The 15,887-nt window shown below is 36.8% G+C and overlaps 2 protein-coding genes and 1 long non-coding RNA gene across 7 annotated transcripts; 2 read left to right on the top strand and 1 right to left on the bottom strand.

Annotated features, from left to right (window-relative positions):
- Nucleotides 1-201: 201 nt before the first annotated feature.
- On the bottom strand, nt 202-4,249 carry LOC104723405 (uncharacterized). Of its 2 annotated transcripts, none has more exons than XR_757338.3 (5): nt 3,958-4,249; nt 3,565-3,793; nt 3,436-3,483; nt 628-3,346; nt 202-413 (listed from the first exon to the last, which is right to left on the bottom strand). It is a non-coding gene; the product is annotated as an uncharacterized LOC104723405 (long non-coding RNA). The 2 variants fall into 2 exon arrangements; XR_757342.2 differs by having other exon boundaries at nt 3,234-3,346.
- LOC104723377 (isoleucine--tRNA ligase, chloroplastic/mitochondrial-like) lies at nt 2,411-15,885 on the top strand. Of its 4 annotated transcripts, none has more exons than XM_087484227.1 (22): nt 8,057-8,396; nt 8,942-9,140; nt 9,226-9,380; nt 9,458-9,559; nt 9,672-9,741; nt 9,819-9,952; nt 10,110-10,178; nt 10,296-10,403; nt 10,723-10,867; nt 11,090-11,321; nt 11,419-11,705; nt 11,783-11,919; nt 12,131-12,278; nt 12,370-12,501; nt 12,596-12,724; nt 12,845-12,972; nt 13,069-13,233; nt 13,366-13,491; nt 13,895-13,968; nt 14,057-14,306; nt 14,628-14,807; nt 15,427-15,885. In XM_087484227.1, the coding sequence occupies exons 1-22, from the start codon at nt 8,316-8,318 to the stop codon at nt 15,667-15,669; spliced, it is 3,294 nt and encodes a 1,097-aa protein (XP_087340353.1). In that variant the 5' UTR covers nt 8,057-8,315; the 3' UTR covers nt 15,670-15,885. The 4 variants fall into 4 exon arrangements, with proteins under 4 accessions (XP_087340361.1, XP_087340362.1, XP_087340353.1 ...); XM_087484232.1 differs by having other exon boundaries at nt 8,060-8,396; nt 9,848-9,952; XM_087484235.1 differs by lacking the exons at nt 8,057-8,396; nt 8,942-9,140; nt 9,226-9,380; nt 9,458-9,559 and adding exons at nt 2,411-2,478; nt 2,647-2,716 and having other exon boundaries at nt 9,848-9,952.
- Nucleotides 6,608-7,441, top strand: LOC147948743 (dirigent protein 3-like). Its single transcript, XM_087484245.1, has one exon. It carries the CDS (start codon nt 6,690-6,692, stop codon nt 7,272-7,274), a length of 585 nt encoding a protein of 194 aa, XP_087340371.1. The 5' UTR covers nt 6,608-6,689; the 3' UTR covers nt 7,275-7,441.
- Nucleotides 15,886-15,887: the final 2 nt, after the last annotated feature.

The following is a 15,887-nucleotide window of genomic DNA, read 5'->3' as shown; positions in this document are numbered from 1 at the left end:
CAAGATCCTACCAAGACAGCCAAATTGTAGACACGTCATCACTGGGAAATCCCAAACAAACAAGGGTGTACAACAATAACAAGAAGACAACCAACCAACACAGCTGAAAATGCAAAAGATATTTCAGATATAAGCTTCCCTAAGAATCAAATATGAACCAACACAGACAAAACACTCATTGTAATAAACATTCCACACTAGTTAGAGAAAACATAGTTTGCTCTTTCAATAATGTAAAACAACATATATATATATATTAATCAAAATAGAAATGACAACCCCAACCAGCTATACGATCTTCAAAAATAAAATTCAACGGTCACATAGTCATCTACATGGTAACACGGCTACACTTAAAGAAAACACACAAAAAACCTGAGACTCTTATGACGATCTTCAGAACCCGAGAATAACTGCATGCAAAGAAACATAAAAAGGCGATGTTAGAAGACATATGTAAGTTTGTTTGCTACTTGTCGAGAATGTGTACACACAGTAATGAATTCGATAAACAACTGAAAATATTAACCCTAAGAGATAACAAAACTGAATCAAGTAATAAACATATATTTAACAAATAGAAATTCACATACCTGATTTTCAGACGTTATCAAGAAAATCACATACCTCAATTTAAATGTAAGCGTGATCATGCATGCTCCATGGATGTCATACTTCTACACTAAGGCATTTGTTTTTAGTTCAACCCAAGCAGTTAAAAGAATTGGGACTGCTTCATTTGCTAATCAGAGATCACAGACATTTGCTTTTAGCATCAAGTGACTAGGAACCCGAATAATATATGCATTTTAGGGACAAAGACAATCATCAAGGTAATTTAGATTACCTCCACCTTACCGAGGCATTTGTTTCTTTGTTCAGGTGACTAGGAACCTGAATGCATTCTAGGGACAGGGACAAGCAGAGAGGTAATTTAAATTACCCCAGCCAAACCAAGGCATTTGTTTCTTTGCTCAGGTGACTAGGAACCTGAATACATTCAAGGGACATGGACAAACAGAGAGGTAATTTAGATTACCTCAGCCAAACCGAGGCATTTGTTTCTTTGCTCAGGTGACTAGAAACCTGAATACTTTCAAGGGACATGGACAAGCAGAGACTAAGGGATCCGTTTCTTTGTTCAGGTGACTAGGAACCTGAATACTTTCAAGGGAAAGGGACAAGCAGAGACCGAGGCATTCGTTTCTTTGTTCAGGTGACTAGGAACCTGAATACTTTCAAGCGACAGGGACAAGCAGAGACCGATGCATTTGTTTCTTTGCTCAGGTGACTAGGAACCTGAATACTTTCAATGGACAGGGACAATCAAACCGATAGGGATAAGGACAAGCAGAGAGGTAATTTAGATTACCTCAGCCAAACCAAGGCATTTGTTTCTTTGCTCAGGTGACTAGGAACCCGAATACTTTCAAGGGACAGGGACAAGCAGAGACCGAGGCATTTGTTTCTTTGCTCAGGTGACTAGGAACCTGAATACTTTCAAGGGACAGGGAAAAGCAGAGACCGAGGCATTTGTTTATTTTCTCAGGTGACTAGGAACCTGAATACTTTCAAGAGACAGGGACAATCAAACCGATAGGGACAGTGACAAGCAGAGAGGTAATTTAAATTACCTCAGCCAAACCAAAGCATTTGTATTTTTTGCTCAGGTGAATAGGAACCTGAATGTATTCTAGGGACATGGACAAGCAGAGAGGTAATTTAAATTACCTCAGCCAAACTGAGGCATTTGTTTTTTGCTCAGGTGACTAGGAACATCAATACATTCAAGGGACATGGACAAACAGAGAGTAATTTAGATTACCTCAGCCAAACCGAGGCATTTGTTTCTTTGCTCAGGTGACTAGGAATCTGAATACTTTCAAGGGACAGGGACAAGCAGAGACCGAGGCATTGTTTCTTTGTTCAAGTGACTAGAAACTTGAATACTTTCAAGGGACATGGACAAGCAGAGACCGATGCATTTGTTTCTTTGCTCAGGTGACTAGGAACCTATATACTTTCAAGGGACAAGGACAATCAAACCGATAGGGACAAGGACAAGCAGAGAGGTAATTTAGATTACCTCAGCCAAACCGAGGCATTTGTTTCTTTGCTCAGTTGACTAGGAACCTGAATACTTTTAAGGGACAGGGAAAAGCAGAGACCGAGGCATTTGTTTCTTTTCTCAAGTGACTAGGAACCTGAATACTTTCAAGGGACAGGGACAATCAAACCCATAGGAACAGGGACAAGCAGAGAGGTAATTAAATTACCTCAGCCAAACCGAGGCATTTGTAGTTTTTGCTCAGGTGAATAGGAATCTGAATGCTTTCAAGGGACAAGGACAAGCAGAGAGGTAATTTAAATTACCTCAGCCAAACCGAGGCATTTGTTTGTTTGCTCAGGTGACTAGGAACCCATATGCATCAAGGGACATGGACAATCAAACTGATAGGGACATGGCCAAACAGAGAGGTAATTTAAATTACCTCAGCTAAACCGAGGCATTTGTTTATTTGCTCAGGTGACTAGGGACCAGTAAGCATCAAGGGACAGGGACAATTAAACCGATAGGGACATGGACAAGCAGAGAGGTAATTTAAATTACCTCTGCTAAACCGATGCATTTGTTTCTTTGCTCAGGTGACTAGAACCCGTAAGCATTCAAAGGACAAGGACAATCAAACCGATAGGGACAAGGACAGGCAGAGAGGTAATTTAGATTACCTCAGCCAAACCGAGGCATTTGTATTTTTTGCTCAGGTGACTAGGAACATGTATGCATTGTAGGGACAGGGACAAGCAGAGAGGTAATTTAGATTACCTCTATTGAAACAAGACAAAGAGTATTGCATACCAATACATAACAATTGTAGTTATGACTAGGTCATCATATGATTGAACGTGAGACTAGTTAATTGGCAAGCAATCAAAAACTTATAGTACATAAGGAAAACCAAACCGTGGGAAACCAAAGACACAAAACTGAAAGAGAATTATCCTAACGAAACAAAACAATCGTCTTTCTAAGTTATAAAACCCTGTAAGGAACACACACATAACTATAGACAAAGTAAACGATTTTGAAACCCAATAGACACAAAATTGAAAACCAATAACCGAAAAAACTAAAATCAAAGAAAGTAAGATTTTTATTTTAAAACCATAACTATAACCAACGCCACACAAACTATGTAGGAGTATTGAGTAGCATCAAAGTCATCCCATACCTTCATAACCTTTCGATAACCATTAGGCTTCCCAATAGCTTTTGTCCAGATTTCCAGTAACGAGACATATGATATTAAAGATAAAGCCTCTCCACGGAATCCAAAATTTTTTTCTGCAGATTGCTTAAGATAAGTTTCTCGATCGAAAACGAAGAAGTGGCCATTATCAGTGCATCAAACATAAAAGATCGCCACAACTTACTGTATCTTTTTCCCAACAAAACCAAATAATCTCTAGAAACGCCTGATCCTGAAAACCAAAACCAGTAAAATATTTCCAAGTTAGGACTCAATAATGAGGTAAGAGTAATCATAGTGGAGCTATACTCACCATCATCATCCACAACCTTGACAGAGCACGAAACAACACCCACAAAGATAGAAACCTGAATATAGAGAGATCAATCAGAAGAAATCAAAGTAGAAGGGGAGAATTTGACTGTTGAACCACGAGCCTCCACGACACTCGTCATGTCAAACATGATAATTCCATAACGCTTGGAGTGATGAACACCCTCGGGCAAAAGGCTTGATCAACTTCATCCCCCGGATTATCCCGACTGAAACACGGAGAAACAAAAACCCTAAATCCCAAAATTTTCAAGAAGCAATTCGGGAGATATCAATTATTAGAGATCGCGAAGCTATTTATCGCCATTAGACAAACAAAACAAAACAAAAAAACCCTAACGACAATCAAATCGATATACGAGAGAAAACTTACCTAGAGATGGCGAATTCTTGGGCACTGGGAAGTGATTGATCATCGCTAAAGGATGAAAAGAACAAAACAGAGTCAATACAATCGAAATTGAAAACCCTAAAATGGGAAAATAAAAAAAGTAAAGAAAGATCTAGAAACTCATATAAAATAAGCGAAGAGAACTTATCTAGAGACTGTGGATCTCTCCTCGCAAGTGATTGATTGATTCTTCTCTCGAACTCGATTTCGTCGGATTAACCAAGCGCCTCTCAAAGAAGAAAACGATGAGAGCAAAGAGAATTTTAATTTAGTTAGGTTTACAAAGGAAGCGTCGAGTCTTAAATGAGACTTCTCTAACTCTAATCCTTTAAACGGTGTCGTTTGGTTGTTTATCATCGTACCATATATAATATAGCCATTGGAAAATATTAAGGGGGGTGTATTGAACTTGATATTTCAGAAGATTTTGGAGTATTCTTAAATACACTGTTATTTAATTGGTGATTTTAAAAAATCATCTGAAATCCTGTGTTATTGAATTTGAAATTTATAAAAATTATTTAAAATCATTTACAATCTCTTGTTATTCAATAACTAATTTATAAATCTCACTTCAAATCTACTGTTATTCAAAATATCACAACTTTTTTTTTAAAAGCTACATAGTGAGATTCTAGGAGACTTTTCTAATATTTTTAGTTTAAAATATGACTTACAAAATCACACCTTAAAAGATGAAATTTTGAAGGATTGTTTATAAAAAACGTTCGAACCCTCCCACCCAAAAAAAAAAAGAGTTCGAACCCAATTGCTGAATAATTTTTGTATAATTACACCTCCATCTGTGGCAACTTGTCTTCTCCTATGTGAGAATAGCAAAACCAAATGAACGTTTAACTGAAAATATATATAGAGAAGATCTTAGCACCTTAATCGTTTGTGTATATTTGTAAAATGATTAGTATGAATTGAGCACCCATGTATTTTGTGGATAGCTGCATGCATGAATTAAGCGGAAATGATTTGTTTTGGCTCAAATATGAGAGGAAATACATGGAGGAACTTAGGAACAAAGCAGAGAGTAAAGATGAGGAAGCTAAGAAGAGCCCAGAGGTTGAAGGGACAGAAACAGGTGAAAAGAAATGTCACAAAAAGCAGAACATCTACTGCATCCTATGAGCAATTGACACATTCCTCCTGTGAGAACTAGAAGAAGAGAACGAACATCTTGGTTGAGTCTAACATTCCTCCTGTGAGAACTAGAAGAAGAAGAGAACGAACATTCACGTGTTTGTAGGATGCTAAAGAAGAAAAATAAACAAATGCAGCAAAAGCATAGAAATATATTAGGGTTGTTACACCCAATTGTGAGGAAGTAAATGAAGATGGTATATGATCGATCTGTTTCAACATTAGTGTATAGCTTTTGCTTTAGCGAAGATGCAAAAGAGACACATTTTATTCATTCAAATTGGCAAAAAAACTTTTTTCTTTATTGTTGTAGTAAAAAAAGCTTACGAACTTGAATACAAAATTACCAAAAGAATCGAAACTTTTGACATAATGTATTCGTTGATGGAGAGGTTTGTTTAGCTCTGTGATTGTAACGACGAGTACATCTCTTCTCTCTGGCGTCTCCTTTGACTACAATGTTTTTATTTTATAAGTATCTTAAAATCACCTAAAATTCAATAATCAAATCTCACCAAATCCCAAATCATTTTCTCATCAAATTCATTAAAATCTCTAACAAATAATCAAATCTCCTAAAATTACACTAAAATCTCTTAAAATTCTAAAATATTAAAATCCCATCAAATCTCCTAAAATATCAAGTTTAATACACTCCCCTAAGATTCGGAATTGGAAAATAACCGTTGTAACTTGTAAAAGCCTAAGAAAAGTTAAATAAAAATACTCAAGTTGTTTTTTGTATATTGCACAGTTCGCTTTTACAATGGTTATTTTCTAATATGCTGAACCCATTGCAATTCTTAATCTGTGACCCAAAAAGGAAAGATACATTCAAATCACAAATAAAACGAGCCAACAACATAAGACATTGTAGTTTAGACATTGTAGTTTTTGTCAAGTATCACTCACAGTGTAAATGTTCAAAGAGTGATCCATTTGGAGCATATTCGATTATCAAGATCCTGGTGAAAGTTTCCTTTTTCCTCACAGTACGCAAGCAGGTTTACAAAATTCTTGTAATTGAGCATCGACAACATTTCAATCTGAAATCATGAAACAGAACGTGCTAAGTTCCTATATATAGCTAGTATTAATAATAAAAGCTGTAAAATTAAAATTCTATCACACATTTCTTTTTTTTCCAACAAAGTATATGAAATACATTTTAGGTATTTTTTTTAGAAATTAATAACAAAAAAACTCCATGCCTCGATGGCAAAGCCGTAGAGGAATCAACATTTGCAACTTACAAATGTGATCATTTGTACTCATCTAAATATTCTGCCAATTACAATTTTAGAAACTGATCTTGATTGAAATTATTGTAACTTAGGCCATAAAATATATCACTCTTCATTCACCCAACAAAATCAAATAATTACAAACTTACTTTATTTTCTAGAAGATTTCTCAAATAACACGCCTTCTTCTATATATATATACACACTCGTTATCTTATCTTTTATACTATATAGCATACAAGTTGCATATATATACATCCACATTTTACACAAACTATATCAACTACAAATAAAACAAAGTACCACCACAAAACTAACATGGCAAAGATCATTCTGATCCTCGCCGCACAAATCCTCCTCCTCGCCATCACCGTTGCCTCCGCCGGAAAAAACGGTGAAGACTTCGCAAGAAGAGTTAGTCGAAAACACCTCCATCATGGCCTCGGTAAAAAAGAAAAACTCACACATCTCCGTGTCTATTGGCACGACATTTTAAGTGGTCGAAACCCAAGCTCCATCAGGATCCATCGACCGGTTCCGAACTACTCAACTTCCTCAATCTTTGGATCAATGACCATGATCGACAATGCTTTAACATCAGATGAGCCTATTAACTCGACTGTGGTAGGCCAAGCGCAAGGGATGTATGCCGGAGCAGACCAAGAGGAGCTAGGGTTCTTGATGGCTATGAACTTTGCTTTTAAGACAGGGAAGTACAATGGGAGTAGCATAACGATTCTTGGTCGGAACGTAGTGATGTCAAAGGTTAGGGAGATGCCGGTGGTTGGAGGCAGTGGAATGTTCCGGCTCGCTAGAGGATATGTCGAGGCTCGGACCAAGTGGTTCGATCGCAAGACTGGCGATGCTACTGTTGAGTACAACTGTTACATCTTGCATTACTGATGATGATGCCTAGAAATCTACCCCCTTAATTTAAGAAGGATGGAACCTCTTTTGTCTCTGGTTTCTTCATTCAATTTTTTTACTAATTTACTTATACCGATTAATGCGCGGTTATTTGATACAACTTGTATACTTACTATTAAAATTTGCATTTTGTGTCGTTAGTATTTGATGTTTCTGCAAAACACCTTTCAGTTGACATTTCTTTCATTTGCCAATTCAATCTGCATTATATATAACCTTAGGCCGATCGTGTAAAGAATTTTGTAATGCATATAATTTCACTATATAACATTCCATAGTATATAGGTTTTGTAATCCACTATACAACCCTCCAAAAAAGATGTTTTGCAAAAGACAAATGCAATATGCACTCCCATTTGTATAAAAGATTCATATGCGTGTATAGAGCTAGATCTCACTATGAATACTCATAGTAAACCGTATCTTTTAACCTCTAAATATACACTTAAGTTAGTTTTTTTTTACTGTAAAATCACAATTCCGGTCTACGCAACAAACCATAAACACAAAAAGAACTACTTCCATTTACTCTCTTCTTCACGTTTATATATTTTTACTATATTATAAATGTAATTGTTATAGTAAGCTTTTTTTCACAAAATTTATTTAAAATTATATCTTTTTTTTTTTGAATTTATGAGATTAAATTAATGAAATTTAGAAATTCTCTTTTATTTTTATGAGACTAAAATTGTGTTTTTTTTTTTTGAAATTTTATGTTTTATAAATTCTCTTTTATTTTTATGAGATTGAAAAAAGGGAAAGGGGAATTTGTATTAAAAAAGAAAAGAGGTTTAGGGATTTAGCGGATAAAACCCAAAAGTGAAGCTTAGTATTATTTTAGTTCTGAGGTTTGGTTTTAGTTTCAAAGTTTCAGTTATCCACACAAACATACACATAGCCTTCCCTGAGTTTTAGCGACGTGTTAGTCTTCTTCCTTCCTTGCCATTCACCGATATTGTGACAATGAGCGGTGAGAGATATAATCAGTAGAGAGATAAAACGTAAGTAAAGAAGATGTCGTCTTTCTTCAAATCTTTTGCGGGCAATCCCAGGGAAGCAGCTGCCATGGCGATGGTTCAGTCTTCATCTTACAGAGTATGTGGTTCAGTCTTCAGTCTTCTTCATATTACTTTAAATCCGTCTGTTGGCTCTGCATATATGTTTTTGCAGGAGTACTGATAGCAATTTTTTTTTTTATTGCCAAGTTCGATTTTTTAGAATACATTTTTCGTCGAATTGGTCCATATTATCATTGCAATTGCAATTTCGGGTTTGTGGGATTCGTTAATGTAGTTCTCTTTTTTTTTTTTTTTTTTTTTTTTTTTTGTTGTGGGAAGGATAAATACTTTTGTCTAGATTTGTGGTTCTTAATGTTTACTATTGCACACCAGTTGTTCGATATAATTTCGGAGGCTTCTGGGTTGACTTTTATCCATTGCAAGTAACTGTGCATCTCATGAAGTGCTCACATGTGTCCTCTGTAATGCTTAGAGCCCTTTTATTAATCAAAGCTCTCTTCTTTCTTTAGAAAAAAATGTGTTTTCTTTCTTGGAAAAACTACTTCCCCCTATATCATTCGTCTTGTTGACAATTTGCGTTGAAATAGTTTTTGAGATGTGGTTTAATTTGTCCCCGTTCAGGTATTGTCAGGTAGAAGTTCTTCTAATTTAAGGAGAAACACGCCCTTGGATTCTTTTCTTGCCAAGGGAAGTTCTTCCGTCAAGGCTTTTTCTTTCCTATATGTTTCACGGTATTCAACTGAATCAAACAATGAGTTTGGTCATTCATCAAAGCGAAGGTCTCGTGGGCCTGTTATGGCAGCAAAGAAAGCATCTCAAGGTTTGCATCTCACAACTAGTACTTTTCCTAATACTGTTAGTCTGTTTATGCAATGTGACACTCATTTACCATTGTGTTTGGTTAGGGGAAAAGCAAGAAGATGGAAAGTACAAGCACACAGTTGATTTGCCAAAGACAGGTTTTGGTATGAGAGCGAATTCTTTGACAAGGGAACCTGAACTCCAGAAGTTGTGGGAAGAGCACCAGGTCTTCAAGAGAGTTTCTGATAATAACAATGGAGTAAGATTCTCAAGATTTTTTCGTACATCAACTTTGCTTTGAGAAACTGGTGTCTGATAATTTAGTTGCAATTTCAGGGGAGTTTCATTCTTCATGATGGTCCTCCTTATGCCAATGGTGATCTGCATATGGGTCATGCTCTTAACAAGATACTAAAGGATATCATTAATCGCTATAAGGTATTCTCCTTTCCTGACTTGGACATCATCGATTTATTCTCCTTATGGCTTCTCTATCGTTGCTTACGTCCAATATAGGAGTTCTTCTCATCAAATTATCTGCTTTATGCAGCTGCTCCAAAACTATAAAGTTCAGTACGTTCCTGGGTGGGATTGCCACGGCCTCCCAATTGAGTTGAAAGGCAAGTACATACTAGGTTATGGACGTTTGAGTTGTTAGAAACAGAAAGTAACTCTGCTTTTGTTATGTTCCAGTTAGTTATTTGCCTGAAAAATTTGATACTGCAGTCCCTAGATCAGGAAGTGAGGAAGGACCTTACACCATTAAAATTAAGGGCAAAGGCAGCGAAATTTGCAAAAGCAACAGTCAAAACACAAATGGAATCATTTAAGGTGGCTATCAAGCTTTATTTTCATATCCGAGTTCTTGTTTTGAATGCATCAGTCATTATGAATTTTAGATATCTCAGGACATTATAACTACGAAAGATATTTTGTTCGGTATTCCATTAACATTTAGCATATATGTCATAATACTTGATGTTTACAGCGGTTTGGAGTGTGGGCAGACTGGAACCATCCTTATCTAACTCTTGATCCGGAATATGAAGCAGCCCAGGTAATGGTCTCACCTCCAACATTATGTACTGGATTAATTATCCATGTAGAAGATGATTATTAGTAGAGTTATTCAAAACCTCATAAAGTCAACTAATCTTTTAATTGTATATTGTAGGTTGAAGTATTTGGCCAGATGGCCTTGAAAGGGTACATCTATAGAGGTAGGAAGCCAGTTCACTGGAGCCCTTCATCTCGGACTGCTCTTGCAGAAGCTGAACTAGAGGTTAACTTGAATCCCCTTTTCTTCTCAACTAATCTTAGAATAATAATAATATTATTGCCAACTCAGAGAAACATTTAAAGTCTGCTAAACCCATACCAGTCTTCCCATTCTTTTTCTTACTGCTGTTGACATTTTATCATAATGTGATCTGTAGTCCATTAGACCAAGAGTAGTTCTTTTTATCCTTAATGAACGCTGGTTTTGTAGTCATCTATTCCTGTTCTTAACGCATACTGCTTTCATGAAATAATGTTTGACGATTCCACACTTTACCTTGTTATCTGATATTAGTCCCACCTGTATCTGCCGATATGTGTAGTATCCGGAGGGTCATATTTCCAAAAGCATATATGCTATCTTCAAATTGGTTGGTGGAGCAAAACCAAGCCTTTTAGATGAGTTTATCCCTAATATATGCTTGGCAGTATGGACAACTACACCTTGGACTATGCCAGCCAATGCTGGTGAGGCGATATATTAGTATATGTTTCTTTCAGCTGTCAAGTTGCTTCCTAGTTTACTTTGTATCCGTTCTTTCTCATTTCTGTTCTCCAAATTAGTATATGTTTCTCTCAACTTTCAAATTGATAACTACTTTTTTTTTTGTCTGGTTTTCTATGTTTGAATGCTATATAAGCAAAGCACATTTGTGACTCTTCTTCCTTTAATTCTTGTCTAACTTTCAGCTGTCGCGGTGAATGCGAAGCTTCAGTACTCTGTTGTGGAAGTGCAGTCATTCTCAGAAGATGAATCTGCTGTGACAGGCAACAAAAAGAAAATGTCTGGGAAGGTTCTAAAGAATAAACAAAAGCTTTTTGTGATTGTAGCAACCGACCTTGTGCCAGCATTAGAAGCGAAATGGGGTGTGAAGCTTATCATAAGTAAAACATTCCTTGGTTCAGATCTTGAAAACTGCAGGTAACATTCTAAGTTAGAGAATAAATAGGAATTTCAGTTTTGTATGTGATGCTATAAATTGACTCCCTTAGTTTATGGTCTGTCATCATGGTTGTAGGTACACACATCCAATTGATAACAGGGACTGTCCAGTCGTTATAGGGGGTGATTACATAACTACGGAATCAGGAACAGGGTTGGTCCACACTGCCCCTGGTCATGGTCAGGAGGATTACGCAACCGGCCTGAAGTATGGGCTGCCTCTTGTCTCTCCAGTAGATGATGAAGGAAAGTTCACTGAAGAAGCTGGACAGTTTAGAGGGCTCTCTGTCCTTGGAGAAGGGAATAGTGCTGTTGTCAGTTACCTGGACGAGAATATGTCTCTGGTCATGGAAGAATCTTATGGTGAGTTTGATTCAGATGCTTTCTGAGGACCATTTGCTTCAGAGTCTCATGATTTAATATCCTTCTTTGCCATGCAGCTCATAAATACCCATATGATTGGCGAACTAAGAAGCCTACGATATTTAGAGCGACTGAGCAGTGGTTTGCATCGGTTGAGGGGTTTCGCACGGCCACTATGGATGCAATCAAAAATGTAAAATGGATACCACATCAGGTACCAATTTGAACACATACATAGTTTATGAGTTTACATTTCTTGAGTATCATGTGTGGATGTCTGTGAAAATATACTCACAGAACATGAACCACATGCTCTGGGATTTTCTCAATGTTGACATGATATCATACTGCTTGACTAAGCATCTTCCTTGTATTGTTTGGAGTTGAATATGGCACCTGTTATATTTTGGCAATTTGTCATTCAGGCAGTAAACAGAATATCTGCGATGACTTCCAGTCGATCTGATTGGTGCATCTCGAGACAAAGGACATGGGGTGTCCCTATCCCTGCCTTTTATCATGTTAAGACGAAAGAACCACTCATGAATGAAGAGACAATTAACCATGTTAAATGTAAGGGCCTATAAGAGAGTATGGTCTCTTTATTGGTTATTATTTACTGGCTGTGTTTTCTGTAACCTTATTTGAAAACTTTGTCTGGCAGCTATAATTTCCCAAAAGGGTAGTGACGCGTGGTGGTATATGTCAGTGGAAGACCTACTTCCTGAGAGTTATCGTGATAAAGCAGCTGATTATGAAAAGGGGACTGATACAATGGACGTCTGGTTTGACTCAGGTACTATGATAAAATACAGCTAATTAAAATCAGATAGTCGCACAAAGCACTCAACAAATATTTTACATCACTTTCTTTTTCATCTGTATGTCAGGATCTTCTTGGGCTGGTGTATTGGGGAAACGTGAGGGTCTTACTTTCCCTGCAGATGTGTATCTAGAAGGAACAGATCAGCATCGTGGGTGGTTTCAGAGTTCTTTGTTAACAAGCATTGCAACAGAAGGTGATAATTGCACACCATGATGATTGCCTTATAAATTGAGATTATTCTACATGTTTTAGCTTTCTTGGTGTAAAGTGGCTTTTCATTTTATTTTCTTTCACATTTTGCATGATTGTATAGGAAAAGCCCCTTATTCAGCTGTTATAACACATGGATTTGTATTGGATGAGAAGGGTATGAAAATGAGCAAGTCTCTAGGTAACGTAGTGGACCCACGTTTGGTCATTGAAGGAGGGAAAAATTCAAAGGTTCGTCGCTGGTATACAAACCAATACTATTGTTTAAAAACATCTTCATTATCTAACAAATCTGTTTCCTGACAAGGGTTTGCCTTTTTATGCCAGGATGCACCTGCTTATGGTGCTGATGTTATGCGTCTTTGGGTTTCTAGTGTAGATTACACAGGGGATGTACTGATAGGTCCACAGATTCTTCGTCAAATGTCTGATATATATAGGAAGTTGAGGGGAACATTACGATATCTCTTGGGCAATCTTCATGATTGGAGAGTAGGTTTCGAACTCTTAAGCTTTACATAGAGTGTTGTTCTTTTCTTTCCTCACTTTTCAAGATTTCTTGCTTGTGTTTTATATCCTGACGTCGGTGAGAATCTTATAGTATTAAGTTGTGGTGGTTTGTAGGTTGATAATGCTGTTCCATACCAGGATTTACCTATCATTGATCAGCATGCTCTCTTTCAGCTTGAGAATGTTGTAAAGAACATACAAGAATGTTACGAGAACTACCAGTTCTTTAAAATATTTCAGGTATTAAACCTCTCCATCTTATTTTGGTACAGCTGAACTGGTCAGTACCTGCAAAATAGTCTCTTTAGATGTGTCACGCTTCCTGAATGTGCCAATTTATTTTATTTTCTTAAATTTGATGTTGGAGAGAGGCCACATTAGCTTAAAAACAGGGAGCCACTAAATAATCTACGTAATTTTTGTATGTATTCCTTTGCCTGTGACGGAGAACAGACATAGATTACCTTTACAAGAGTTAGTTTATCAATTTAAAGTTTGAAAATATACAATGAAAATATCTAAGGAACTTAAATTCAGCAATTACTATACATTGAGGTGAGAGTGGGGTTGATGTATTTGCAATGGAGGCTGAATTTCATGTTCTAGATCATCTGCGTTACTAAATGAGCTTTCTTTATTTCAGATCATACAAAGATTCACAATTGTTGATCTGTCAAATTTCTACTTCGATATTGCTAAAGATAGACTGTATACTGGGTAAGTTCCCATTGTCTTTTAGGTGGACCTTTGCTTAAATTTTTCTGTGGTATTCAAGGTAATCTGGACCAAAAATAATTTTTCTCAGGGGCAGTTCAAGTTTTACCAGAAGAAGCTGTCAAACAGTTCTTTCAACACATCTTTTGTCCATATTGAGAGTGATTGCTCCGATAGTACCTCACCTAGCAGAAGATGTCTGGCAGAATCTTCCATTTGAGTACAGAAATGAAGATGGCTCTGCAGCAAAGTTTGTCTTCGAACTTAAATGGCCTACATTGAATGAACAATGGCTTTCATTTCCTGCTGAAGATGTTCTCTTCTGGCAAAGGCTTCTCGAGGTACCAAAGCTCCCTTAAAATCATAGGAGATACGCACAAATTTTCCAATCTTTATACTTTCTTCTCTACTTATAATTGAAGTAATATAGTTCCTTAGCTACTGAGTGGTGATGCAGTCAATTACACAATATCAGAATTTTTAACTCGATGTTATGTCAAATTGATCGTGTAATCAGTTCTTATGATATAGCATTATCGAAAATTCTCTGGAAGAACTTTTAGTTTAATCTATTTTTACTGGCCGATTCTTCCTCAAGACGACATTTACTTGATACACGTTATATGAGGATCTTAAAAATGCTTATGGTGTTTGTATAATAGTTGAGGACCGAGGTGAACAAAGTGCTGGAGCTCGCACGTAATGAGAAAATGATTGGTTCCAGTTTAGAAGCAAAGGTGTATCTGCATACTGCAGATGCAGGCATGGCTACAAAATTACTAGAGATGAGTGAAGCAAAGAACGAGGCTGACACTCTGCAACGCATATTCATAACATCACAGGTAAGCACTAGATATGCTTATGTGCAAAATTCATATTCCAGTTATAGATCAAGATAAATTAAAACCACTTCGGCCATCAACAAATACCCCTGGGGTTTTATGTGTTAGGTTCAGGTCGCCAAACTACAATTAGGCTCACTTGATCATTATAGTTACTCAATAGGATTCATTAGAGACAAGCGAGGTAAAATGTTCTAGAGTAAACAGGAGTAGGCACAAAGCGAAATTTTATTTTGATCCAGCCTGGTTCATTCTACTCAGATTTTGATGTGTAGGGTAGGGTCCTTTTTGCACAAGTATCGTAGATATAGGATTGCGACCAAAAGAGAAATGCTGAATGTTTATAAGATATAAGGAAGAGTACTTTTATAGCAGTAGATACATGTAGGGATTAGATCTATGGAAGACATTGTCGAAAGCCCCAAAATGCATAAGGGATAGGTATGAATGAGGAAACATATTGATCAAAAGATTACAGCATTTTGTTATACAGGTTGTAATGATTCATCTGGCATTCCTCATTATTATATACACAATTTTTTTATTTAAGTTGAGATTCGATCATAGTGAGTGCATTTCTATGAGACTAGCCATGAAACTGTTGTGGATGTGTATACAGGTTGAGGTATTGTCGTCAATGAATGAGATAGTAAGCAGTGTACAACACACAGGAGAGTATGTGGAGGGAGAAAACAAAATCTGGATTGGTGTGTCACGAGCTGAGGGGTCCAAGTGCGAGAGGTGCTGGAACTACTCGGGCCAGGTCGGGTCGTTCTCCGACCATCCTACTCTCTGTGGACGCTGCTTCAATGTCATTGTTGCTAATCCTCCTGAGCCTGCAGTTGCAGCCGTCATCAGCTGAGCTTGAAATTTGCTCTATACTGTACAAGTTTCTTTTGCCCATTGCACTATTTGCACATACTCCAATTCATTTTTGTTTCAAAAGTCAATAGATTCTAGTTGATCTCTATTAAACCAGAAACATTGCGGATTGAAAAACAACTCCAAATTACTCATTTATTTTAATAATTGCAATGTAAGAACATGCACATAAATTCTAAAATGAAATCTTTGGGAATC

Source organism: Camelina sativa, chromosome 2 (genome assembly GCF_030686135.1).
Source record: "Camelina sativa cultivar CO46 ecotype springtype chromosome 2, ASM3068613v1".
NCBI classification, from domain to species: domain Eukaryota; kingdom Viridiplantae; phylum Streptophyta; class Magnoliopsida; order Brassicales; family Brassicaceae; genus Camelina; species Camelina sativa.
Note: the sequence above shows the minus strand (reverse complement) of the source record. Positions and strands in the feature narration are given on the sequence as shown.

Coding starts and splice junctions, on each gene's coding strand:
- LOC104723377 (XM_087484227.1), top strand. CDS start 8,316: ATGTCGTCTTTCTTCAAATCTTTTGCGGGCAATCCCAGGGAAGCAGCT. Junction 8,397..8,941: donor TTCAGTCTTCATCTTACAGA/GTATGTGGTTCA, acceptor GTCCCCGTTCAG/GTATTGTCAGGTAGAAGTTC. Junction 14,808..15,426: donor GCATATTCATAACATCACAG/GTAAGCACTAGA, acceptor ATGTGTATACAG/GTTGAGGTATTGTCGTCAAT.
- LOC147948743 (XM_087484245.1), top strand. CDS start 6,690: ATGGCAAAGATCATTCTGATCCTCGCCGCACAAATCCTCCTCCTCGCC.